At 35.7% G+C, this 19,702-nt stretch overlaps 1 protein-coding gene across 1 annotated transcript; it reads left to right on the forward strand.

Moving 5' to 3' along the window:
- Positions 1 to 13,928: 13,928 nt before the first annotated feature.
- On the forward strand, positions 13,929 to 18,381 carry LOC133198718 (uncharacterized). Its single transcript, XM_061334736.1, has 5 exons — positions 13,929 to 14,186; positions 16,434 to 16,564; positions 17,162 to 17,277; positions 17,920 to 18,032; positions 18,233 to 18,381. Exons 1-5 carry the CDS (start codon positions 13,944 to 13,946, stop codon positions 18,365 to 18,367), a joined length of 738 nt encoding a protein of 245 aa, XP_061190720.1. The 5' UTR covers positions 13,929 to 13,943; the 3' UTR covers positions 18,368 to 18,381.
- The last annotated feature ends 1,321 nt before the right edge of the window (positions 18,382 to 19,702 follow it).

Here is a 19,702-nt window from a genome sequence, read left to right on the forward strand (position 1 = left end):
TTCTGTCCTCAAAATGAGAAATTGTCTGAGAGAGATCTCAAAAACAGGTAAAAGATTGAAACACCAAATTTTTATGAGTAACAGACCTTGTGGAGTAGGCAAAACCATTTTGGTTAAACGCGTCAGTCGTAACTTCCGGTTTTCAGAGGAAGTAATCAAAGAAATCAAAGATTTTTAAATTAAAGTTTGCATCACGTTATTGCATCTCTTTCGCTGTTTTGAAATATGTTAGATTCCACCGGACCTTGAGGAGTAGGCAAAACCAATTTTGGTTAAACGCGTTAGTCGTAACTTCCGGTCGTGACAGGAAGTGATGAAAGAAATCAAAAATTTTAACTTTTCTTTTTTAAATTAAGGTTTGCATCACTTTATTACATCCCTTTCGCTGTTTTGAAATATGTTAGATTCCACTGGAAACAAGAACGTCAACTTCTGGTTTTAGGTGATAAACTACATTATTTAGATATTTGACTTTCTCATAAATATTGCTTATCGATAAAGTACTGAAATGTTTTTATGCATTTTGTAGATACTGCAAATGTCTAGAGAAACGTCAGAGATTTTATATAAAATTCACTTCCGGTCGCTTGTTTACCTGTCCTCAAAATTAGAATTTGTTCTCACATTATTACTCGGCAACAGTAAACGACTGAAGTCTAAAACTTTCAGGACTGATAGTCAGTCATCAGTTTATTTGAATAGCGAGAAAATCTTGTATCGCCGTTACTTCCAGTCGTGACAGGAAGTGACGCAAAAAAGTGAATGGTTAATGGTTAGCACGTTGGATTTTCACGCTGACAACCAGGGTTAAATCTCCAGAGTATCTGAATATCTTTTATCACCTTTTCAGCTTGAATTTACGTCTTTATTTTCAAAATCGGACGGAAGACCTCTCATTGCTCGCAATGAGTTTCTAGTTATTATTATTATTATTACCGATTTTGTGCACGCAAGTTCTCGGTAACGTCTTGGCCGATTTTCATGAAACTTTCAGATCTGATAGGTATTGATCTGAACCTTATTGGAAATTTTTTTCGTTGATGACGTCACTTTCCATCTCGAGATTTTCTGATTTTCAGAGGGTCGGTTTGTCCTGGAAACTCCTCCGAAACGACTTAAGATATTGAGTCAAGATTTTCAGTGAAGGTAGGGGAAGGTTTGTAAATTTGCAGGCAGGTGTCCAAATCTCTCTAGCGCAAACGGCGCCGAAGTTCGGTAGGGCTCAAAAAATGTCTCAGAAACATCTCACAAAATTTAACACCTTTTCTTTCATATCTTCATACGTGTTAATAATTTGTTAAAACATATAGAAGAAAAGTTGTGCAGAATGATACGACCTTTCATTTGATATCAAGAAAAAGGGGCTGACCCCTCAAATAAGGGTCTCAGAGGCGCCAAAAGTCTTTCATCGTTAACTCTTTAACGATTAATAATTTGTAATACATTATTGAAGCAAAGATGCTTATCTTAACAATTTACATCAATATATGATAAGATTCTGGTCATATGTTACATAATAAGAGGTCACAAGGGGCCAGAATGCTAAATCTTTGACGCTTTATATCTCGAAAAGGGGGAATATTTTGATAAGCAATACCGAACAAAAGATGGTCAGAATAATGTTCTAAACAATATGCATCCTTTCAATTTTTGTCAAACGGCCCCATTAAGGACTTGGAGGGGTGGCCCCTAAATATTTGCATTCAGCATATCTCCACAACGAAAAGAAATCTCTGAATAGTTGTTGAACAAAAAATCTTCAAAATCACAAGAGCTTTCATTTGATATCAAGAATAAGGGGCTGACCCCTCAAATTTGGGGTTCAGAGGGGCCAAAAGCAATTCATCGATAGCTCTTTGATAATGTTTATAAATCAAAGGATTGAAATCTAATTAGGGAAGTCTATATATATTATTATCTTTTAACAAAGATCATATTCAAAATCATATCTCATCTTATCGAAAAATCGGACGGAAGACCTACTCTTTGCTCGCAACGAGATCTCATCTAGTTATTAGATCTTCCTTTTCAACGGAAGACCTATAGTGATTCTACTGTTTCTTATTATTATTTTTTTCCCCCTAAATTTTGTGCACGCGATTTCTCAGCAACTATTCAGTGGTTTTCAATGAAATTTTCAGGAATAATGCGCATCTATAGGAACTTGATACATCTTGGAGGAATTTTGAAAATTCGCTTCCGGTGCCAAGTTATGGACAATTTCCTGATTTTCAAATGAAATTTTGTCGCCCCTTTTTCTCAAAAACGGCTAAAGATATGAACTGGAGACTTGTTGGAGACGATAGAGCATGACTTATAAGTGAAAAGAATCACCTTTTCGTTCGTCGTCGGCACTTCCGGTCGCTTACGGAAGTGATCAAAGAAATCGCAAAATTTCAACTTTCTTTTTTTTAATCAATACTTATATCATATTATTGCATCTCTTTTGTAGTTTCGAAATATGTTGGTCCGACCGGAAACAAAAACGTCAACTTCCGGTTATAAGAGAAAAACTACATAATTTGAGTATTTTTTTGTCCGCCGAAATATGGCTGAAATATTGCCGACTCGGCGTAAAACAATAATAATTAATCAATCAATCAATCTTTCCCATTAATATCCTTTGTCGATAAAGTATTTGAAATAAATTTTAAATATGTTATTTAGACTGGAAATATCTAGAGTAACGTCAAATACCTTTGTAAAATTCACTTCCGGTCGCGCATTTTTCTGTCCTCAAAATGAGTTGCCTGAGCAAGATCTCGGAAACGGTGAGAGATTAAGGCACCAAACGTATATGAGCAACAGACCTTAAGATGTAGGCAAAACCATTTGGGTTGAGAGTGTCAGCCGTCACTTCCGTTCGTCACAGGAAGTGATCAAAGAAATCGAAAATTTCAATTTTTCTTTTTTTTAATTAAAAATTGCATCACTTTATTGCATCTTTTCCGCAGATTTAAAAAATGTTGGTCCCACTGGAAACAAAAACGACAACTTCCGGTTATAAGAGAAAAAACTACATAATTTGAGTATTTTTCTTTCCCAAAAATATTCTTTATAGATTTAGTTTTTTAAATGAATCTTAATTATGTCATTCAGAGTGCAAATGTCTAGAGTAGCCGTAAATATATTTCAAAAATTTACTTCCGGTCGCGTGTTTTCCTGTCCTTAAAATGAGAAGATTTCTGCGCGAGATCTCAAAAAAGTTAAAAGATTAAAACACCAAACTTTTATGAGTAATAGACCTTGAGGAGTAGGCAAAACCATTTGGGTTAAATGCGTCAGTCGTCACTTCCACTTGCTACAGGAAGTGATCAAAGAAATCAAAAAATTTAACTTTTGTTTTTTAAGTTAAAACTTGCATCCCTTTATTGCATCTCTTTCGCTGTTTTGAAATATGTATGATTCAACCGGAAACAAATACGTCAACTACCGGTTTTAGGAGAGAAACTACGTTATTTTTATATTTAACTTTCTCATAAATATTACTTATCGATAAAGTACTTGAATTAATTTTATGTATGTTGTAGATACTGCAAATGTCTAGAGAAAAGTCAGAGATTTTTATAAAATTCACTTCCGGTCGCGTCTTTACCTGTCCTCAAAATTAGAATTTGTTCTCACAATATTGCTCGGCAACAGTAAACGACTGAGGACTAAAACTTTCAGGACTGATATTCAGTCATCAGTTTATTTGAATCGTGAGAAAATCTTGCATAGCCGTTACTTCCGGTCGTGACAGGAAGTGATGCAAAAAGGTGAATGGTTATTGGTTAGCACGTTGGATTTTTTTCTCTGACGACCAGGGTTAAATCTTCAGAGTGTCTGAATTTCTTTTATTACTTTTTCAGCTTGAATTTTCGTTTTTTTTTTCTTCAGAATCGGACGGAAGACCTCTCATTGCTTGCAATGAGTTTCTAGTTATTATTTTTTTTTTTAGACAAACTTTTGTGCACGCGATATCTCGAAAACTATTCAGTGATTTTCTGTGAAACTTTCAGCGTTTGTGAGCAATGATATGATCTTGTGGCATGGCCGAGAAAATTTGGAAAATTCCCTTCTGGTTACAAGTTATGGGCAATTTCCTGATTTTAAAATGAAATGTTGTCCACGAATTTTCTCAAGAGTGGCTAAAGAGAGGAACTGGAGACTTGTCAAAGATAAAAGAGCATGAGTTGTAGATTTGTGGAACGATTTTTTTATGAGTCGTCAGTACTTCCGGTCGTCACCGGAAGTGATCAAAGAAATCGTAAATTTCAACTTTTCTTTTTTTAAATCAAATCTTGCATCACATTATTGCAACTCTTTCGCAGTTTCGAAATATGTTGGTCCCACCGGAAACAAAAACGAAAACTTCCGGTTATAAGAGAAAAACTACATAATTTGGGTATTTTACTTTCCCATATATATCTTTTATAGATTAAGTATTTGAAATGATTTTTAGATATGTTATTCAGACTGCAAATGTCTACAGTAACGTCAAATATCTTCGCAAAATCCACTTCCAGTCGCGTGCTTTCCTGTCCTCAAAATGAGAAAATATCTGAGCGAGATCTCAGAAACGGTAAGAGATTAAGACATCAAACTTACATGAATAATAGACCTTGAAGAGTAGGCAAAACCGTTTGGGTTAAACTGTCAGTCGTCACTTCCGGTCGTCACAGGAAGTGATCAAAGAAATGAAAAATGTCAACTTTTCTTTTTCAAAGTAAAACTTGCATCACCTTATTGCATCTCTTTCGCTCTTTTGAAATATGTTAGACTCCACCGGAAACGAAAACGTCGACTTCCGGTTTTAGGAGATAAAATGCGTTATTTCGATACTCAACTTTCTCATAAATATTGCTTATAGAAAAAGTATTGAAATGTTTTAATACATGTTGCAGATACTGCAAATGTCTAGAGACGTCAGAGATTTTTTAATAAAATTCACTTCCGGTCGCGTGTTTTCCTGTCCTCAAAATTGGAATTTGTTCTCACAATTGCTCGGCAAAAATAAAGGACTGAAATCTGGAACTTTCAGGACTGATAGTCTGTCATCAGTTCATTTGCATCGTATGAAAATCGTCTGTCGCCGTTACTTCCGATCGTGACAGAAAGTGATGCAAAAAAGTGAACGGTTAATGGTAAGCACGCTGGATTTTCACGCTGACGACCAGGGTTAAATCTCCAGAGTGTCTGAATTTCTTTTATCACTTTTTCAGCTTAAATTTTCGTTTTTATTTTCAGAATCGGACGGAAGACCTCTCATTGCTCGCAATGAGTTTCTAGTTATTATTCTTTTTTTTAGACAAAATTTTGTGCACGCGATTTCTCGAAAACTATTCAATGAATTTCTTTGAAATTTTCAGGGATAAAAGGTCGTTATATGAAGTTTATATAAAATTCCGTTTTTTGGTAAATTCGGTTCCAGTGCCAAGTTATGGACAATTTTCTAATTTTAAAATGAAATTTTGTCCGTAAGTGTTCTCAAGAATGGCTAAAGATATGAACTGGAGACTTGTTAGAGATGATAGAACGTGATTTCGAGATTGGAGAGGGCACCTTTCATTTGTCGTCGGCACTTCCAGTCGCTTACGGAAGTGATCAAAGAAATCGTAAAATTTCAACTTTCCTTTTTTAAATCAATACTTACGTTACATTATTGCATCTCTATTGTAGTTTGGAAATATGTCCCACCGGAAACAGAAACGTCAACTTCCGGTTATAAGAGAAAAACTACATAATTTGAGTATTTTTCTTTCCCATTAATAACTTTTGTAGATAAAGTATTTGAAATGAATTCTTAATATATTATTCAGTCTGCAAATGTCTAAAGGAACGTCAAATATCTTTGTAAAATTCACTTCCGGTCGCGTGTTTTTCTGTCCTCAAAATGAGATGCTGTCTGAGCAAGATCTCGGAAACGGTAAGAGATTAAGACACCAAAATTATATAAGCAACATACCTTCAGATGTAGGCAAAACCATTTGGGTTCAGAGCGTCAGCTTTCACTTCCGGTCGTCACAGGAAGTGATCAAAGAAATCGAAAATTTCAATTTTTTGTAATTAATTATTGCATCACTTTAATGCATCTTTTTTGCAGATTCGAAAGATGTTGGTCCCACCGGAAACAAAAACGACAACTTCCGGTTATAAGAGAAAAACTAAATAATTTGAGATTTTACTTTCCAATAAATATTCTTTATAAATAAAGTATTTGAAATGAATTTTAAATGTTATTCAGACAGCAAATGTCTAGAGTAGCCTCAAATAGCTTTCAAAAATTCACTTCCGGTCGCGTGTTTTTTCTGTCCTCAAAATGAGAAATTGTCTGAGCGAGATCTCAAAAACAGATAAGAGATTAAGACGCCAAACTTTTATGAGTAACCTACCTTGAGGAGTAGGCAAAACAATTTTTGTTAAACGCGTCAGTCGTAACTTCCGGTCGTCACAGGAAGTGATTAAAGAAATCAAAATTTCGATATTTAACATTCTCATAAATATTGCTTATCTATAAAGTACTTGAAATGTTTTTATTCATTTTGTAGATACTGCAGATGTCCAGAGAACAGTCAGAGATTTTTAAAAAATTCACTTCCGGTCGAGTGTCTACCTGTCCTCAAAATTAGAATTTGGTCTCAAAATACTGCTCGGCAACAGTAAACGACTAAGTCTAAAATTTTCAGGACTGATAGTCAGTCATCAGTTTATTTGAATAGTGAGAAAATCTTGCATCGCTGTTACTTCCGGTCGTGACAAAAAAGTGAATGGTTAATGGTTATCGCGTTGGATTTTCACGCTAATGATCAGGGATAAATCTCAAGAGTGTCTGAATTTCTTTTATCACTTTTTCAGCTTAAATTTTCTTTTTATTTTCAAATCGGACGGAAGACCTCTCATTGCTCGCAATGAGTTTCTAGTTGTTTTTACTTTCTTTTTGTCAAATTTTCTTCTCCGGTACTTTTTTGTCCATGAGTGTTCTCGGAAACTACTCATCCGATATAGATGAAACCTTTTTAGGGTTAACAGGCATGTTGTGTTGATGTGCGGAACGAAGGTCATTTTGCGCGCGGTATATTGTTTTTGTCCTGTCTGTCTGTTGTCAACTTTAACTTTGACCATAATTTTTGATTGGTTGGAGCTATGACTTTCATATTTCACATGTGTATTCCTTGTGACAAGACCTTTCTTTGGGTACCATCACTTCATGGAGTTTGACCCACTTTGCGAAATTTTATGAGACTTTAACCTTGGCCATAACTTCTGAACAGTTGGTGCTTGGGGTATCAAACTTCACATGTGTATTCCTTGTGACAAGACCTTCCTCTGAATTTCAACGTTTGACCTTGACCTAGGATTATGACTACTTTTGAAAAACTTTAACCTGGCCATAACGTTTGAACGGTTGGAGCTAGAACTTTCATACTTCACATATGTAATCCTTGTGACAAGACCTTCCTTTGGATACCAACAACTTTGACCTTGACCTAGGAGTTTGACTTACTATTGAAAAACTTGAACCTTGGCCATAACTTTTGAATGGTTGATGCTAGGGCTTTCATACCTCACATATGTAATCCTTGTGACAAGACTTTTCTTTCGATACCATCAACTTTGACCTTGTCCTTGACGTTTTACTTACTAATTAAAAACTTTAACCTTCGCCATAACTTTTGAACGGTTGCAGCTAGGGCTTTCAAATTTCACAGGTGTATTCCTCGAGACAAGACCTTTCTTTGGGTACCAACATTTGATATATTTTCTGGATTTTGACTTGCATTGAGAAACTTTAACCTTCGCCATAAGCTGCCATACGGGGGCATCAGTGTTTCACAAACACATCTTGTTGGATAAAATGCTCTGAAACTCAAAACATAAAGTTATATTAGTAGTGTAGATTATTCGATATAAGCATGATATATTCAAATAAGCATGAACTCACGCGCATGCACGTCCGCTTTGCTCTGATTTGCTGAAATAAAAATCTCAATATCTTCCTTGTTTTTTTGACAAAATACTTTGAATTTAAAATATAAATATATATTACAAGATTCTACAATATGTTTTATGAAGAATTTAATATAAATAGGTATATTGGGTTCCTACATTATGCTACTATCAAAACTGAATGCAGGGACATGCATGCACTTGTGCTGAAATCTGATTGGCTAAGGTTGCTAGTATTTATAACTTTCTTACTTGTTAAGGAAAGAAAATGAAATTCAGCGTTAATATAAATAATACAAGATTCACATTATTCACTGATCAGGTCTCAGATTTCTGTTACTTGCTGATATGTTTTGAAACAGCTATAACAGATAATTTTTGACGTTTCAATCGCCATTTGTCTGCTTTTTAATGAGTTTCTACCAGTGAATCAATCATATTCCTGCTACCATGAAACACGCTGTTGCTACTGTCAACACCGTTCTCCTTTGATTGTGACTTTGAACCAAATCCTTTAATGAAATCCTCAATGACGACTCATTAGGCTGGAAAAGCAATCATAACAACTGAAAGACATTCTCAAAAATGGTGGAGATTTTTTTTTGTCTTTGTAAAATGTTCCATGGTCCTGTGGGACAACCCAATGAGAAAACTTTACAGGACTTTAAAAATCTAGCAAGATTTCCTTGTATATCATCATTTTCTGGGGAACTCGGAATGCATTTTGAAGATAACATGAAATCAGAATTTTGGCTAATTGAAGTATACGAGTCAAAAATCAGAAATGTTATTATTTCCTCTGCTTAGAAATATTTGAAAAATGTTAACAAGTGTGCTGCATTTTGTTGGAACAGTATACGAACAATAAATTATAGTTTATTTTTTATATACTATACAATTATGGATTTGATGAAGTCTTCTTGAGACTATACGGACCTGAATATTCCTTACAACTGCAGAGAAGACGGGAATATTTCAACTTCCCTTCATATCAATATCTTATGTTCGGAATGTATGGAAATGTGCACCCTAGCGTTTTATGATTCGCGTTTAACCAAAATGCTACCGATGTCGATTGAATGATTGATTGTATGTTGTTTTACGTCCTTCTAACCCTTTTTCACTCATATAGAGACGTCACCATATACCGGGCTTCAAATTTAGACCTTTAGTCGGCACTCAGGGCCATTGAGCAGTGAGGGTTCTTTATCGTGCCAACGCCTACCGTGACACGGGTCTTCGGTTTTCAAGGTCTCATCCGAAGAAACCGCAACTTTCACTTCAAAGTGCCGAGCGCTTGGCGAAGAAATAGTTGCTACCTATTTTTTTATCGACTCATGTCAGTCGCGACCGTGATTCGAGCACAAGACCTTCCGATCACGGAACTGAGCTACCGTGACGGTTTACAAATGTCGAAGAATTGGAGATTATTCTAGGATGTGTTTTACAAAGATAAAAAACAGTGTCATCACTTGTCGTAAGAGGACAAGTGCCTAGTAGAAAAAAAACGCGAGACATATTATGACCATTATGCAGACAAACGCATTTTGCAAGAATTACCGTTCAATTCTTTATCTTTAAAGATTAAAACGATGTCCACTACAAGGCTGAAAAGCAGTTGTTAAAAGGCTCGATACTAACCTAGTATATTTTCACAATCAGCAAAGAGGAAAAGCTCTTTATCAACAAGTCATGTCAGCTAAAGTAGTAGAAATGCGGTTAACTCTATCTCTTTTTTTATATATTAACTGATTACTTCGACAACACTACCATATACTGGTGTCATAACAAATTTTAGCGACACCAAAAGAAATAGCAGTGGATGTAAGGACAGAGTAGATGGAACATCAGTGGAGAATGGAGGAGGAGTAAGTCTATTTTTAAATGATTTAAGCTTTAAAATGTTTTCCTTATACAAAAATCGGAACGTTGTTGTTGTTGAATTTTTGAATGGTATTGCCATTGTTACTATAATCGAATTTTCTGTATAATCCTTTCCAAAGGCTTTTCCTCCTACAGTTTTAGTCTGATTGCAATAAATTTTGCCACAAAAAGAAACTAAACCAAGGATCATTATTTTTATTTATTGTTGCAAAGTTTCAAGCCAAAGTGCTACTTTTATCTTTCTTTGTTTTAAGTACAAACCAGTAGAGCTACAGTCTCGTTTGAGACTTATGGTTAAATGAATTTAAGGCAATCACACAATGGGGAAAATCACACTCAAATATTTAGGGAAAGGTACACTTTACACGTTGGGAAATAGGCCGAATATCAGCCCTAATTATACGGGATCGAAAACCTTCATGTTTTCATGTACCGTAACGAAAGTTACATGTAACATAAAACATCGTATTGGAAAGAAATGCAGGGATTTCGGTATATGTGCCCCATGGTGCATCCCTTTTTTTCATATCTGATGATTATTAATAAATTTCTTTCTTTTTTTTTTTATTTTGAAAGACCCTTATTCCTAATTATGCTTACAGTTGAATTTCGGACCTCTAAATAATGACTGTAGCCCTAATGAAATATAATTTAATGTGCGAAAACATTATTCCGATAACCCATCATGGGTACAAATACTACAGAGGCAGAATAGGCGTTATTATGACATTTCCGTCAGGTATAAACTACATTTATCACCTGCTGCTATCAATGCGGATTTTTTTTTTTTAAAGACACCTACTTTGTTTCACCAATTATATCCTGTTTCTTCAGGTTACCCCAATGTTTCTTCGGCTCCTTCTATTTACTCAGTTTCTGAGACAAATGAAGAATCAAAAAAATATTCAAGCTACCAAAATTTCTTCTAAACTTTATACAGCAGTTTGAATACGCTTTTTTCAATTAATTTACCGGACGCGACAGCCTACTTGGTGGGTGCTGGCTTCTTGTTGTTTTAAGAATGAACTTGTAACTAAAGGTTATAGTAGACACTTCTGCAATCAAAAACCCACCGTGTTAGGGCTGAAAACGCCTCGCATGGACCGTTCATTTCTATACGTAACCTAGAAGTACCTCTACATGAGAAAATAAAATTCGAATACTATTGGACATAAAAGAAAAATTATCAACATTTATGTACATTAATATTAGGTCAAATTAGGCAATAGATATTTGATTAAAAATCGTGCCGATGTTAGGAAAATGATTCGAAAATGCTTTTATTTATTCGCCCCAGTCTTCATGGTTTCCGACCAGGGCCTTGCACTGGATCCGCTGACTGCCTTGACTCTCAACTACATTCGGTTCCCACTTTCTTATTTCCAACTTAAATGTTTTATTAAAACACGGTGACTATTGCAGAGTTTTTAAAATCCACCGGTCTCACTTGCAAAACCTAAGTATACATTTCAGAAGTCCAGTAATTCTCTTCATGTAATCGGTACTAGCGACCAGTAAAAAAATCAACCTTTCTGGAATTTAAGCTTCTTAACGTGTGTATTTAAAGTTTTTTGTGAGATTGTCAAAACGTTTGAATCTGCTTGTCTCAAGCGCTTTTAAGACAGTTAGTTTTTCACAAAATGGCGGCGCCTTGGACTATCAAATATCAGAGGAAAGACAACAATCTAGATTGAAAATAAAATCGGAAGAAAAAATTTCCCGAGTTTAAAAAAAACATAGCAAGAAAGCCTAAGGTGGTTGGAGTATGGGAGGTGGGAATGACCTGTTCCGCATGCAAAAACGTTGGACACACTAAGGTAGGCAAGCAGAGTTTCATTTTGGGTTAAGAGGCCCACGGACCTTAAAAATCACCTGAGTATCATGTATCAACTTTGCCATGAGCCCTGTCCTAACACCAGAGCCCTGCCCTAACACCAGAACCTTCACCCAGGGGACATAAAATTCACAATTTTGGAAGAGGTACCCTTGCATATCATAACCATACTCTTAGTTCATCAGCTTAATACCCAGGAGAAAAGGAGAAGACTTTCAAAGAATTATTGCATTTTTTACAATGTAATCATTAGAGTCCCGCCCTAACATCAGAATCCCTACTCAGGGGCCATGAAATTCACAATTTTGGAAGAGGCATCCTTACTCATCATAAATGCATTCAGTTTGTTTGCCAAATACCCCGGATCAAAGAAGAAGATTTTTAAAGAAATATTGCATTTTCACTACATATTCAACTGAACCCTGCCCTAACACCAGGACCCCTGACCCCGGGGCCATGAATTTCACAATTTTGGAAGAGGCACCCTTACTCATCATTACTATACTCGTAGTTTATCGGCCTAATACACAAGAGAAAAAGAGAAGATTGTCAAAGAATTATTGCATTTTTACTATGTAATCATAAAAGCCCCACCCTTACACCATAACCCCTGACCCAGGGGCCTTGAAATTCACATTTTCTAGAAAGGCAACCATGCTCACCACAACTATGTTCTTGATTAGTTTATATAATACCCAGGAGCAGAGAATTTTAATGAATTAATGAATTTTCACTATATAATCAATAGAGCCCCACTCTAACACCAGAGCCCCTGACCCTGGGGCCATGATTTTGGAAGATTCATGATTCACAATTTTGGAAGAGGAACTCTTGCTCATCATAACTATGTACTTAGTTACTTTATTTAATACCCAGGAGCAGAGAAGATTTTCGAAGAATTAATGCATTTTCACTATATAATCAGTAGAGCCCCGCCCTAACACCAGAACCCCTGACCCTGGGGCCATGAAATTCACAATTTAGGAAGAGGCACTCTTGCTCATCATAACCATACACTTAGTTAGTTTAAATAATACCCAGGAGCAGAGAAGGTAATTTTCAAAGAATTAATGCATTTTCACTATATTATCAGTAGAGCCCCACCCTAACAGTAGAACCCCTGACCCTGGGGCCATGAAATTCACAAGTTTGGAAGATGCACTCTTTCTCTTCATAACTAGAAATAATGCACTTTCACTATATGATCTATATAGCCCCACCTTAGCACCAGAACCCCTGACCCTGGGGCCATGAATTTCACAATTTTGGTAGAGAGCTTAATGCTTATTACAATCATGCCAACAGTTTGACTGCTTGATGTCCAGGAGTAAAGAAGAAGATTTTTAAACACTGCATCAATTTAGATAGTTTTAGCCCCACCCCTCAGGCCCCAAGGGTCATGAATTTTACAATTTTTACTCCTCTGTATCCATAGATGCTATATGCCAAATTTGGTGGAAATTGGTTCAGTGGTTCCAGAGTAGAAGCTGAAAATGCTCACATGTTGACGGACGACGCACGCCGACGGACGAAAACAGATAGCAATAGGTCACCTGAGTAAACTCAGGTGACCTGAAAATAGGTAGCAACTGTTCCTTCGCCAAGGGCTCGGCACTTTGAAGTGAAAGTTGTGGGTCCTTTGGATGAGACCTTCAAAAACGAGGCCCCGTGCCATGGCAGGGTTGGCACGATAAAGATCCCCGAGGCTCACTGCTCAATGGCCTTAAGTGCCGATTAAAGGCCTACGTTTGAAGCCCTTCACTGGTATATGGTGACGTCTCTATATGAGTGAAATATTCTCGAATCTTACGTAAAACAACACATTTTGGGTTCAAAAAATTTTCACCTCTCGTCAGTGACAGACCACGAAAAGACACGTAGTCGGAATTATTCTCTAATGTAACTGGAATTACAATTTCTCAGTTTTTTTTTTTAATTTAGTATCGATATGTATGCTGATTGACCAGTGAATATTTGTGTGGACAAGTGATTTTCTCTAAATCACTGGTCCACTTGACCAGTGAATATTTTTTTTATTTGAAAAGCTCTGCTATTGTTCTATCAAATTAAGTTCATACAAAGGATTATAACACTTTTATATTTTATAAGTTAGTGCACTTGTAATGTAATCGCCGAAAATTCAATGTCGTTATCTGGAGATAATCAGATTGAATTATTCAGAAGCGACACAATACTAGTGCTTATCGTTAAGCAGAATTAGGTCAGAGAAGGTTACAACAAATAGATGCGACACGTGTTAACAATGGCGCTGAAGAGGTGTTTTCTTTTAGCTTTAATGCTTCACTTTATATATGGCCAGGTTCCAATTCCGAACCGGAAGCTTGGATACATTTATGGAGATGTGAAAGGTCTGACTAGAATTAATGTGGATGCTTTTATGGGACCTGTCTGTCCTGAGAGTAAAATGGCATTCCCTACTCTTTTACAACTGGCAAATCACTATGGACCAAATGTTCTTACTCTCAGAATGCATATGTTCCCGCTTCCGTACCACAGAAACTCGTTTCTTGTTGCTATGGTGAGATCATAATTTCTATGTATAGTCTATGTTATAGTAATATGTCTGAGATTTAAACTGCTAAGGAGAGCTCAGTTTCATTTTTGTGAAATAACGATAATTCAAAATCTCTCAAATATGTTTTGTAAGTTGCTAATAAGGTCGCAATTTTTAGTCAACAACTGTAGCTTTTTTTTCCCGTAAGATCATAGCTTTTGAAAGGGGAGGGGCAGAACAAATTATTTGACAACTTAAAAAATCTTTGACAAGCGAAGTTTTCCAAAATTTAAAATCCCATTTTTGGGGGGGGGGGGGGGTTGTGTGGGTTATCTTGTTCCATAATTTATTACCATGGGACGATTTGACTAAATTGCAACAAAAAGTGGTAGGAGGGATGGAATGCAACAAAAAGGGGGAGGGCAATCAGTCTTTCAAGGAACATTTTTTACAGTAAAAATGTTATGTTTGAAAAAGATTCGATTGTCAGCACAACACCCCCCCCCCCCCAATTACGTGCCTTGATATGTATAGGACACAAACTTGTTATGCATGCAAAGGGAATAAGGAAATTAAGAAGTTTATCATTCGTTCCAATCGAAATTGTCTGGAAAATGTAAATTTCAAATCTACTTGTAGTTTTAACATAACGACTGTAATAGTTCATCCCTTACTTCTAGTACCGGAAGTGTAATTTATTGAAACAAAATTCAAAATCTGTAGAATAGTGTGTCTTAACGCCACATATTCCCCCGCACCACCCCAAAATTTCAAATTTGTAGCCGAAATAATGATAAGAAGTTGTGAATGTTTAGATTTTTTTAAGTTAAAGGGAGATAACTGTCAAAAATCATCAGACCAGGACCAAACTCGAACTTAACCTGTCTTTTCTGGTAAAATACCTGCACATCCAGTGTCAACTTTATACATACCTTCCTACAAAATGAAGAGAGCGGAAAATGAGTTGTTTTTTTTTTGAAGTTCAAGAGATTGAAGGTTCATATTTTCGAATCACGGCTGCGACTGACCTAAGTCGATAAAAAAAATGATAGCAACTGTTCCTTCGCCAAGGGTTCGGCTCTGGTAAGTAAAAGTTGCTGGTCCTTCGGATGAGATCTTAAAAATCGAGGCCCCGTGTCGCGTTGGCACGTTTAAGAACCCTCACTGCTAAATGGCCCTGAGTGTCGAGTAAAATTTTAATTTGAAGCCCTTCACCGGTATATGGTGTCTCTATATGACTGAGTAATTCTCGAACGGAGCGTAAAACAACACAATCAATCAATCTAAGTTCAAGAGGGATAAATATATCAAAAATCATCGAACCACAACCAAATTCAAACTTGAACTGTATTTTCTGGTAAAATACCTGCGCATGCAATTTCAACCTTATACATATATTCCTACAAGATTGATTGTAAGAGCTTTCCGCTGATTGAGCTACCGTGACGGTCTGCAAAAGGTAGAGAGGGAAAATTTCAATTTTATAAATACCTTTCTACAAAAGTAGGAGAGGAAACTGAAAATTCTTATTACTTCCTACTTTCAAGAGGGATAACTCTGTCAAAAATCATCGGACCACGACCAAATTTGAACTTGACCTGAATTTTTTGGTAAAATACCTGCATATGCAATCAATCTTTTACATATATCCCTCTAAAAGTTAGAGAGCGGAAACTGAACACTTCTTATTTTTACTAAGTTTAAGAAGGATAACTCTGTCAAAAATCTACGGACTCTGACCAAATCCGAGCTTGACCTGCTCGGTGCAAATTGAATATGTTCACCTGTTGCAGAGATAATGAACGGAAAGTCAATGAAGACGGGATAACGGAGCCGGGTAACAATATATGCCCCCGGCCATTTAATGGTGGTGGCATAAAAATTACAGGAGTGCAATTGAACTATACATAAATTCCTTATCTTGAATATCAACGTAACGAAGGCTCAAGTTTACACATTTGTAAAGGTTTTTTTTATAGCATTGCCTCTTCCTAGATTTCTTTCCCGATTTGTATTCTTTTAGTTGTTGGGCCATATTTTGCTCGTTGAATTGTCGACGGATTTTTCCCTCATTTACCGATCATCACAAAGACCACACGGCAGGTGTGACCGGTCGGCAGGGAATTCTCACTCTTCCATGGCACCTGATCCCACCTCTGATGTTTTTAGAGGTCCGTGTCGGCTCAGCTCCCGATTTGTATTGTTTAAGTGGACATTTAACTTGAATAGTGTTCGTTATATTTCTATCTCATTGTCTGGTTTTTGTACTAGGGTGCCCAGATTATTAACCAGCTATCTGACTCACAACAAGGTGTTTTCAACTGGACGGGCAATATATATAATAAAATAGACAGCTTATCTAACAACGCCACCAAAGCAATGTCCGAAACCATGGTGATCAGGTGAGAATATGCATGCGTCAGGAACATATGTCGCCGTCAAGTAAGTTATTTAAACACTTATGGTTAGGTACATGTACTTCATTGAGAATGCAACATTTTTGAGACATTGGGTTTCATCGTTAAAATTTGTTTGTTGGAAAAAGAAAGAGCAAGTTTCACAAAGGACCCTTTGAATTTCTAAGAAAAACAAAACAGCCCAGTTTTAGTTAACAATGTGTTAATTATCGTTAATTATCATTTGGACCTTTTTCACTATTCCATGTATTATGACATCATGAACTGCGTTTTTATTTCCAAATCTTGACAATTTCATAAAAAAAAATAGCAAAAAGTGCAAAAAAAATTTCAATATTTTTTCAAAAAGTCGGTCCTCTGATTATGAATGTACAATTATATGATAATAGATTGTTCTCGGGTAATAGTAAAAATGTTTAAATTTTGGATGAAAGGGTTTGCAGATTTAAATTATTTTCTGAAGGTTGTCTAAAACACCTGTCTTTAGACAGGTCTAGGAAATGAGACATTCATTCAATATCTTTGTATAAAGTGAACCTAGCTGCTGACTCTTGCTAATGTTCATACACGTTTTTCATGTAGTATGCTTAGTGATATAGCAGTGGAGCTAGGGGTACAGAAATCGACCTTTATCCAAAAGATGGCAGACCCTATGGTCGATGAGGACACACGAGTGGAATGGAAATACACATGCACTCGTAAGTTACATGTACCATATCCATACAGATTTATGATAAATTAAACATTATAATAAAGATAGTCTTCTTACCGTGAAGCTTTCTACTAATCTAAAGAACAGCAAAATTTATTGCCAGTTCAGGAAATTCTACGTAATCTACTCATTTGCAAGGCTGTTTTCATAAAATAATACAATTCCAAAGATAAAAAAAAACTGCGATGTAAAACACGAGGAAAATGTAACTCTTTTCTGTTAAAGGTTTGGAATCTTAAAATCTTTAGGAGTATAAAATTGTAACTTTCTTGATAAGTGTAATTAATGCATTAGGGATTATTTTGTCTATAGATAAAACATACATATAAGCTGACTTGTTTTAAACTTGAATTTTGGAATTTAAAATGATCCTTAATGCAAATTTTAACTGATTAACTCCAGTATGAAAAAGATTATTCATTACACTCTTACGAAAACAAGCTCTAGCTTTCGAGTCAAATAGGTCAATCATAAAAACCATCAGTTTTAACAGACAAAAAAAATAATTCCTTTTCAGATTTTCATGAAAAATATTATGTTCGGTTTAGTGTCCCAGATATAACGTAACGGTAAACATTTTATTAAAAACCTCTAGGATATATTGTACATCATAGGTATCTTTCTTAAGGTGGGATATCCGGAACCCCCATGTTTACGGTAAATGATGTAATAGTGCAAGCTGATGCATCATGGAGTCTAGAAGAGTGGAAGAAAGTTATAGATCCGCTCCTAAAGAACGGGGTAAAATTTTATTATTTGTTACTATAATGGTAAAATTTAAGGAAAAACTATCGATCAAGGCATAAATATATTTGAATGACTTTATATACCAGAATACCTATCTCTAAAGAATCTAATAAGGAGTTAAGTTATTATTTTCGATTGTCAAAATAGTTATTACTTTGTTAAGTCTGCGATATTCATATTTCTTTTGGTTTCAGTCCACCTCTTCTAACCACTCCGTATATTTCACTGGTTGCAAGATTGGAACCACTAAGTGCGAGTATCTGCCAGGAAAGGTCGAGTGCTGTACCAAAGGAGAGGCGTGTATACCAAATGTTGGCTGTCGTTGTTAAGGCGTGATAAAATAAAGGCCGTCTAACGACACAACCATAAGTTTACTTTCTAGATGTTTGAAGAAACAAACTATTGTTTAGACTTTTTAGAAAAATTAATGTAGAATATTTTAATATCAGTTTCGTTTTGAAATTGATTTTAAAAAGACTCGAAAACCTCCTTTCTGCGAGGTTCTATTGAAAACAACTTAATGACCGGCTAAAGGCTATAATCTTCTAGAAACTGGGTTAATCAACATGTGACGCAAAATTGATCGGTCATATAATTATAAGGATAAGGACACACTAAAATAGAGTGCAAAGACTACGAACAATGGACCATTTACAAAAAGTCTATTTAACCTATACAAATTATTAACAGGCCTCTGAAAACAGCGTTGAGATCAGTTGCCATGAAGAAGTATGCATCCCCTGTCAAACAAACAAAATCATTTCTCTGCCTCTAATGCAAAATATCAAAGGGAGAAAGCAATGATTATGTATACCGTACACTATTTGTACCTCAAATTCTGCAAATAAAATATCTAAGAAATACAATATTTTATTCTTATAGAGGGTTGTTTCGGCTTTATTCTTGCAGTTTTTTTTTTTTTATAAAACTTTGACCACGTGAAAGTAATTCACAATTTTTTTGATTTTACATATAAATCGCCTTGGCGCAGCCGATTAACTCAATTAATGTAAACTTATTGTTATATAAATAAACTCATTGTATCTTTCTCTATCCGAAATGTGCTTGGGAAAAGTCAGTATTACTTACATACAAAATATTTCACGAGAAGTTCAACCTACCGACACGTTTGAGAGTATTTTGCACTCAGTATCGTAATGTAATATGTTATAATGTAATATGGCCCAGTTGGACAGTAAAACTTCTAGTTGAGAAGTAAAAAGTTCAGGTGAAAGCCCGAGTGATCAGTAAAAAAACAATAATTATTTCTACCCCTGTCATATGCAAGTATTTATCATTGTCTTGAATGATAAAGTTAAACAGGTTACCCCCCCCCCCCCATTGGTGGTTCGAGTCCCATTTGGTGGGCAATGAACCAAATCGTACACACAATATACTAGCCATTCGGGAGTAAAAAATAGTGTGTTTTGCTTCACGCTAAGAAAAGAGAAAGGCGCATGATGGCGAGTGGTGTGGTGAGTAGTTCAATATTCGTTCTATTGATATTTTGAGTTTTCTGGAAATCCTATGTGGAAATTTGTGCGCTTAGTTGTTATAAATAAGCATATATTACAACAATACCTTGTTTAAAGCACTTAATTTGCATCATATCACCTTAAAATCCGTTTTCAGAGCCTGCTCTGAGCTTGAGCGTTTTCTTCGAC

Source organism: Saccostrea echinata, unplaced genomic scaffold (genome assembly GCF_033153115.1).
Source record: "Saccostrea echinata isolate AGI-Se365-2 ecotype Australia unplaced genomic scaffold, CSIRO_AGI_Sech_v1 ptg000033l, whole genome shotgun sequence".
Lineage (NCBI taxonomy): Eukaryota > Metazoa > Mollusca > Bivalvia > Ostreida > Ostreidae > Saccostrea > Saccostrea echinata.

Coding starts and splice junctions, on each gene's coding strand:
- LOC133198718 (XM_061334736.1), top strand. CDS start 13,944: ATGCTTCACTTTATATATGGCCAGGTTCCAATTCCGAACCGGAAGCTT. Junction 14,187..16,433: donor ACTCGTTTCTTGTTGCTATG/GTGAGATCATAA, acceptor TTTTTGTACTAG/GGTGCCCAGATTATTAACCA. Junction 18,033..18,232: donor ATCCGCTCCTAAAGAACGGG/GTAAAATTTTAT, acceptor TTTTGGTTTCAG/TCCACCTCTTCTAACCACTC.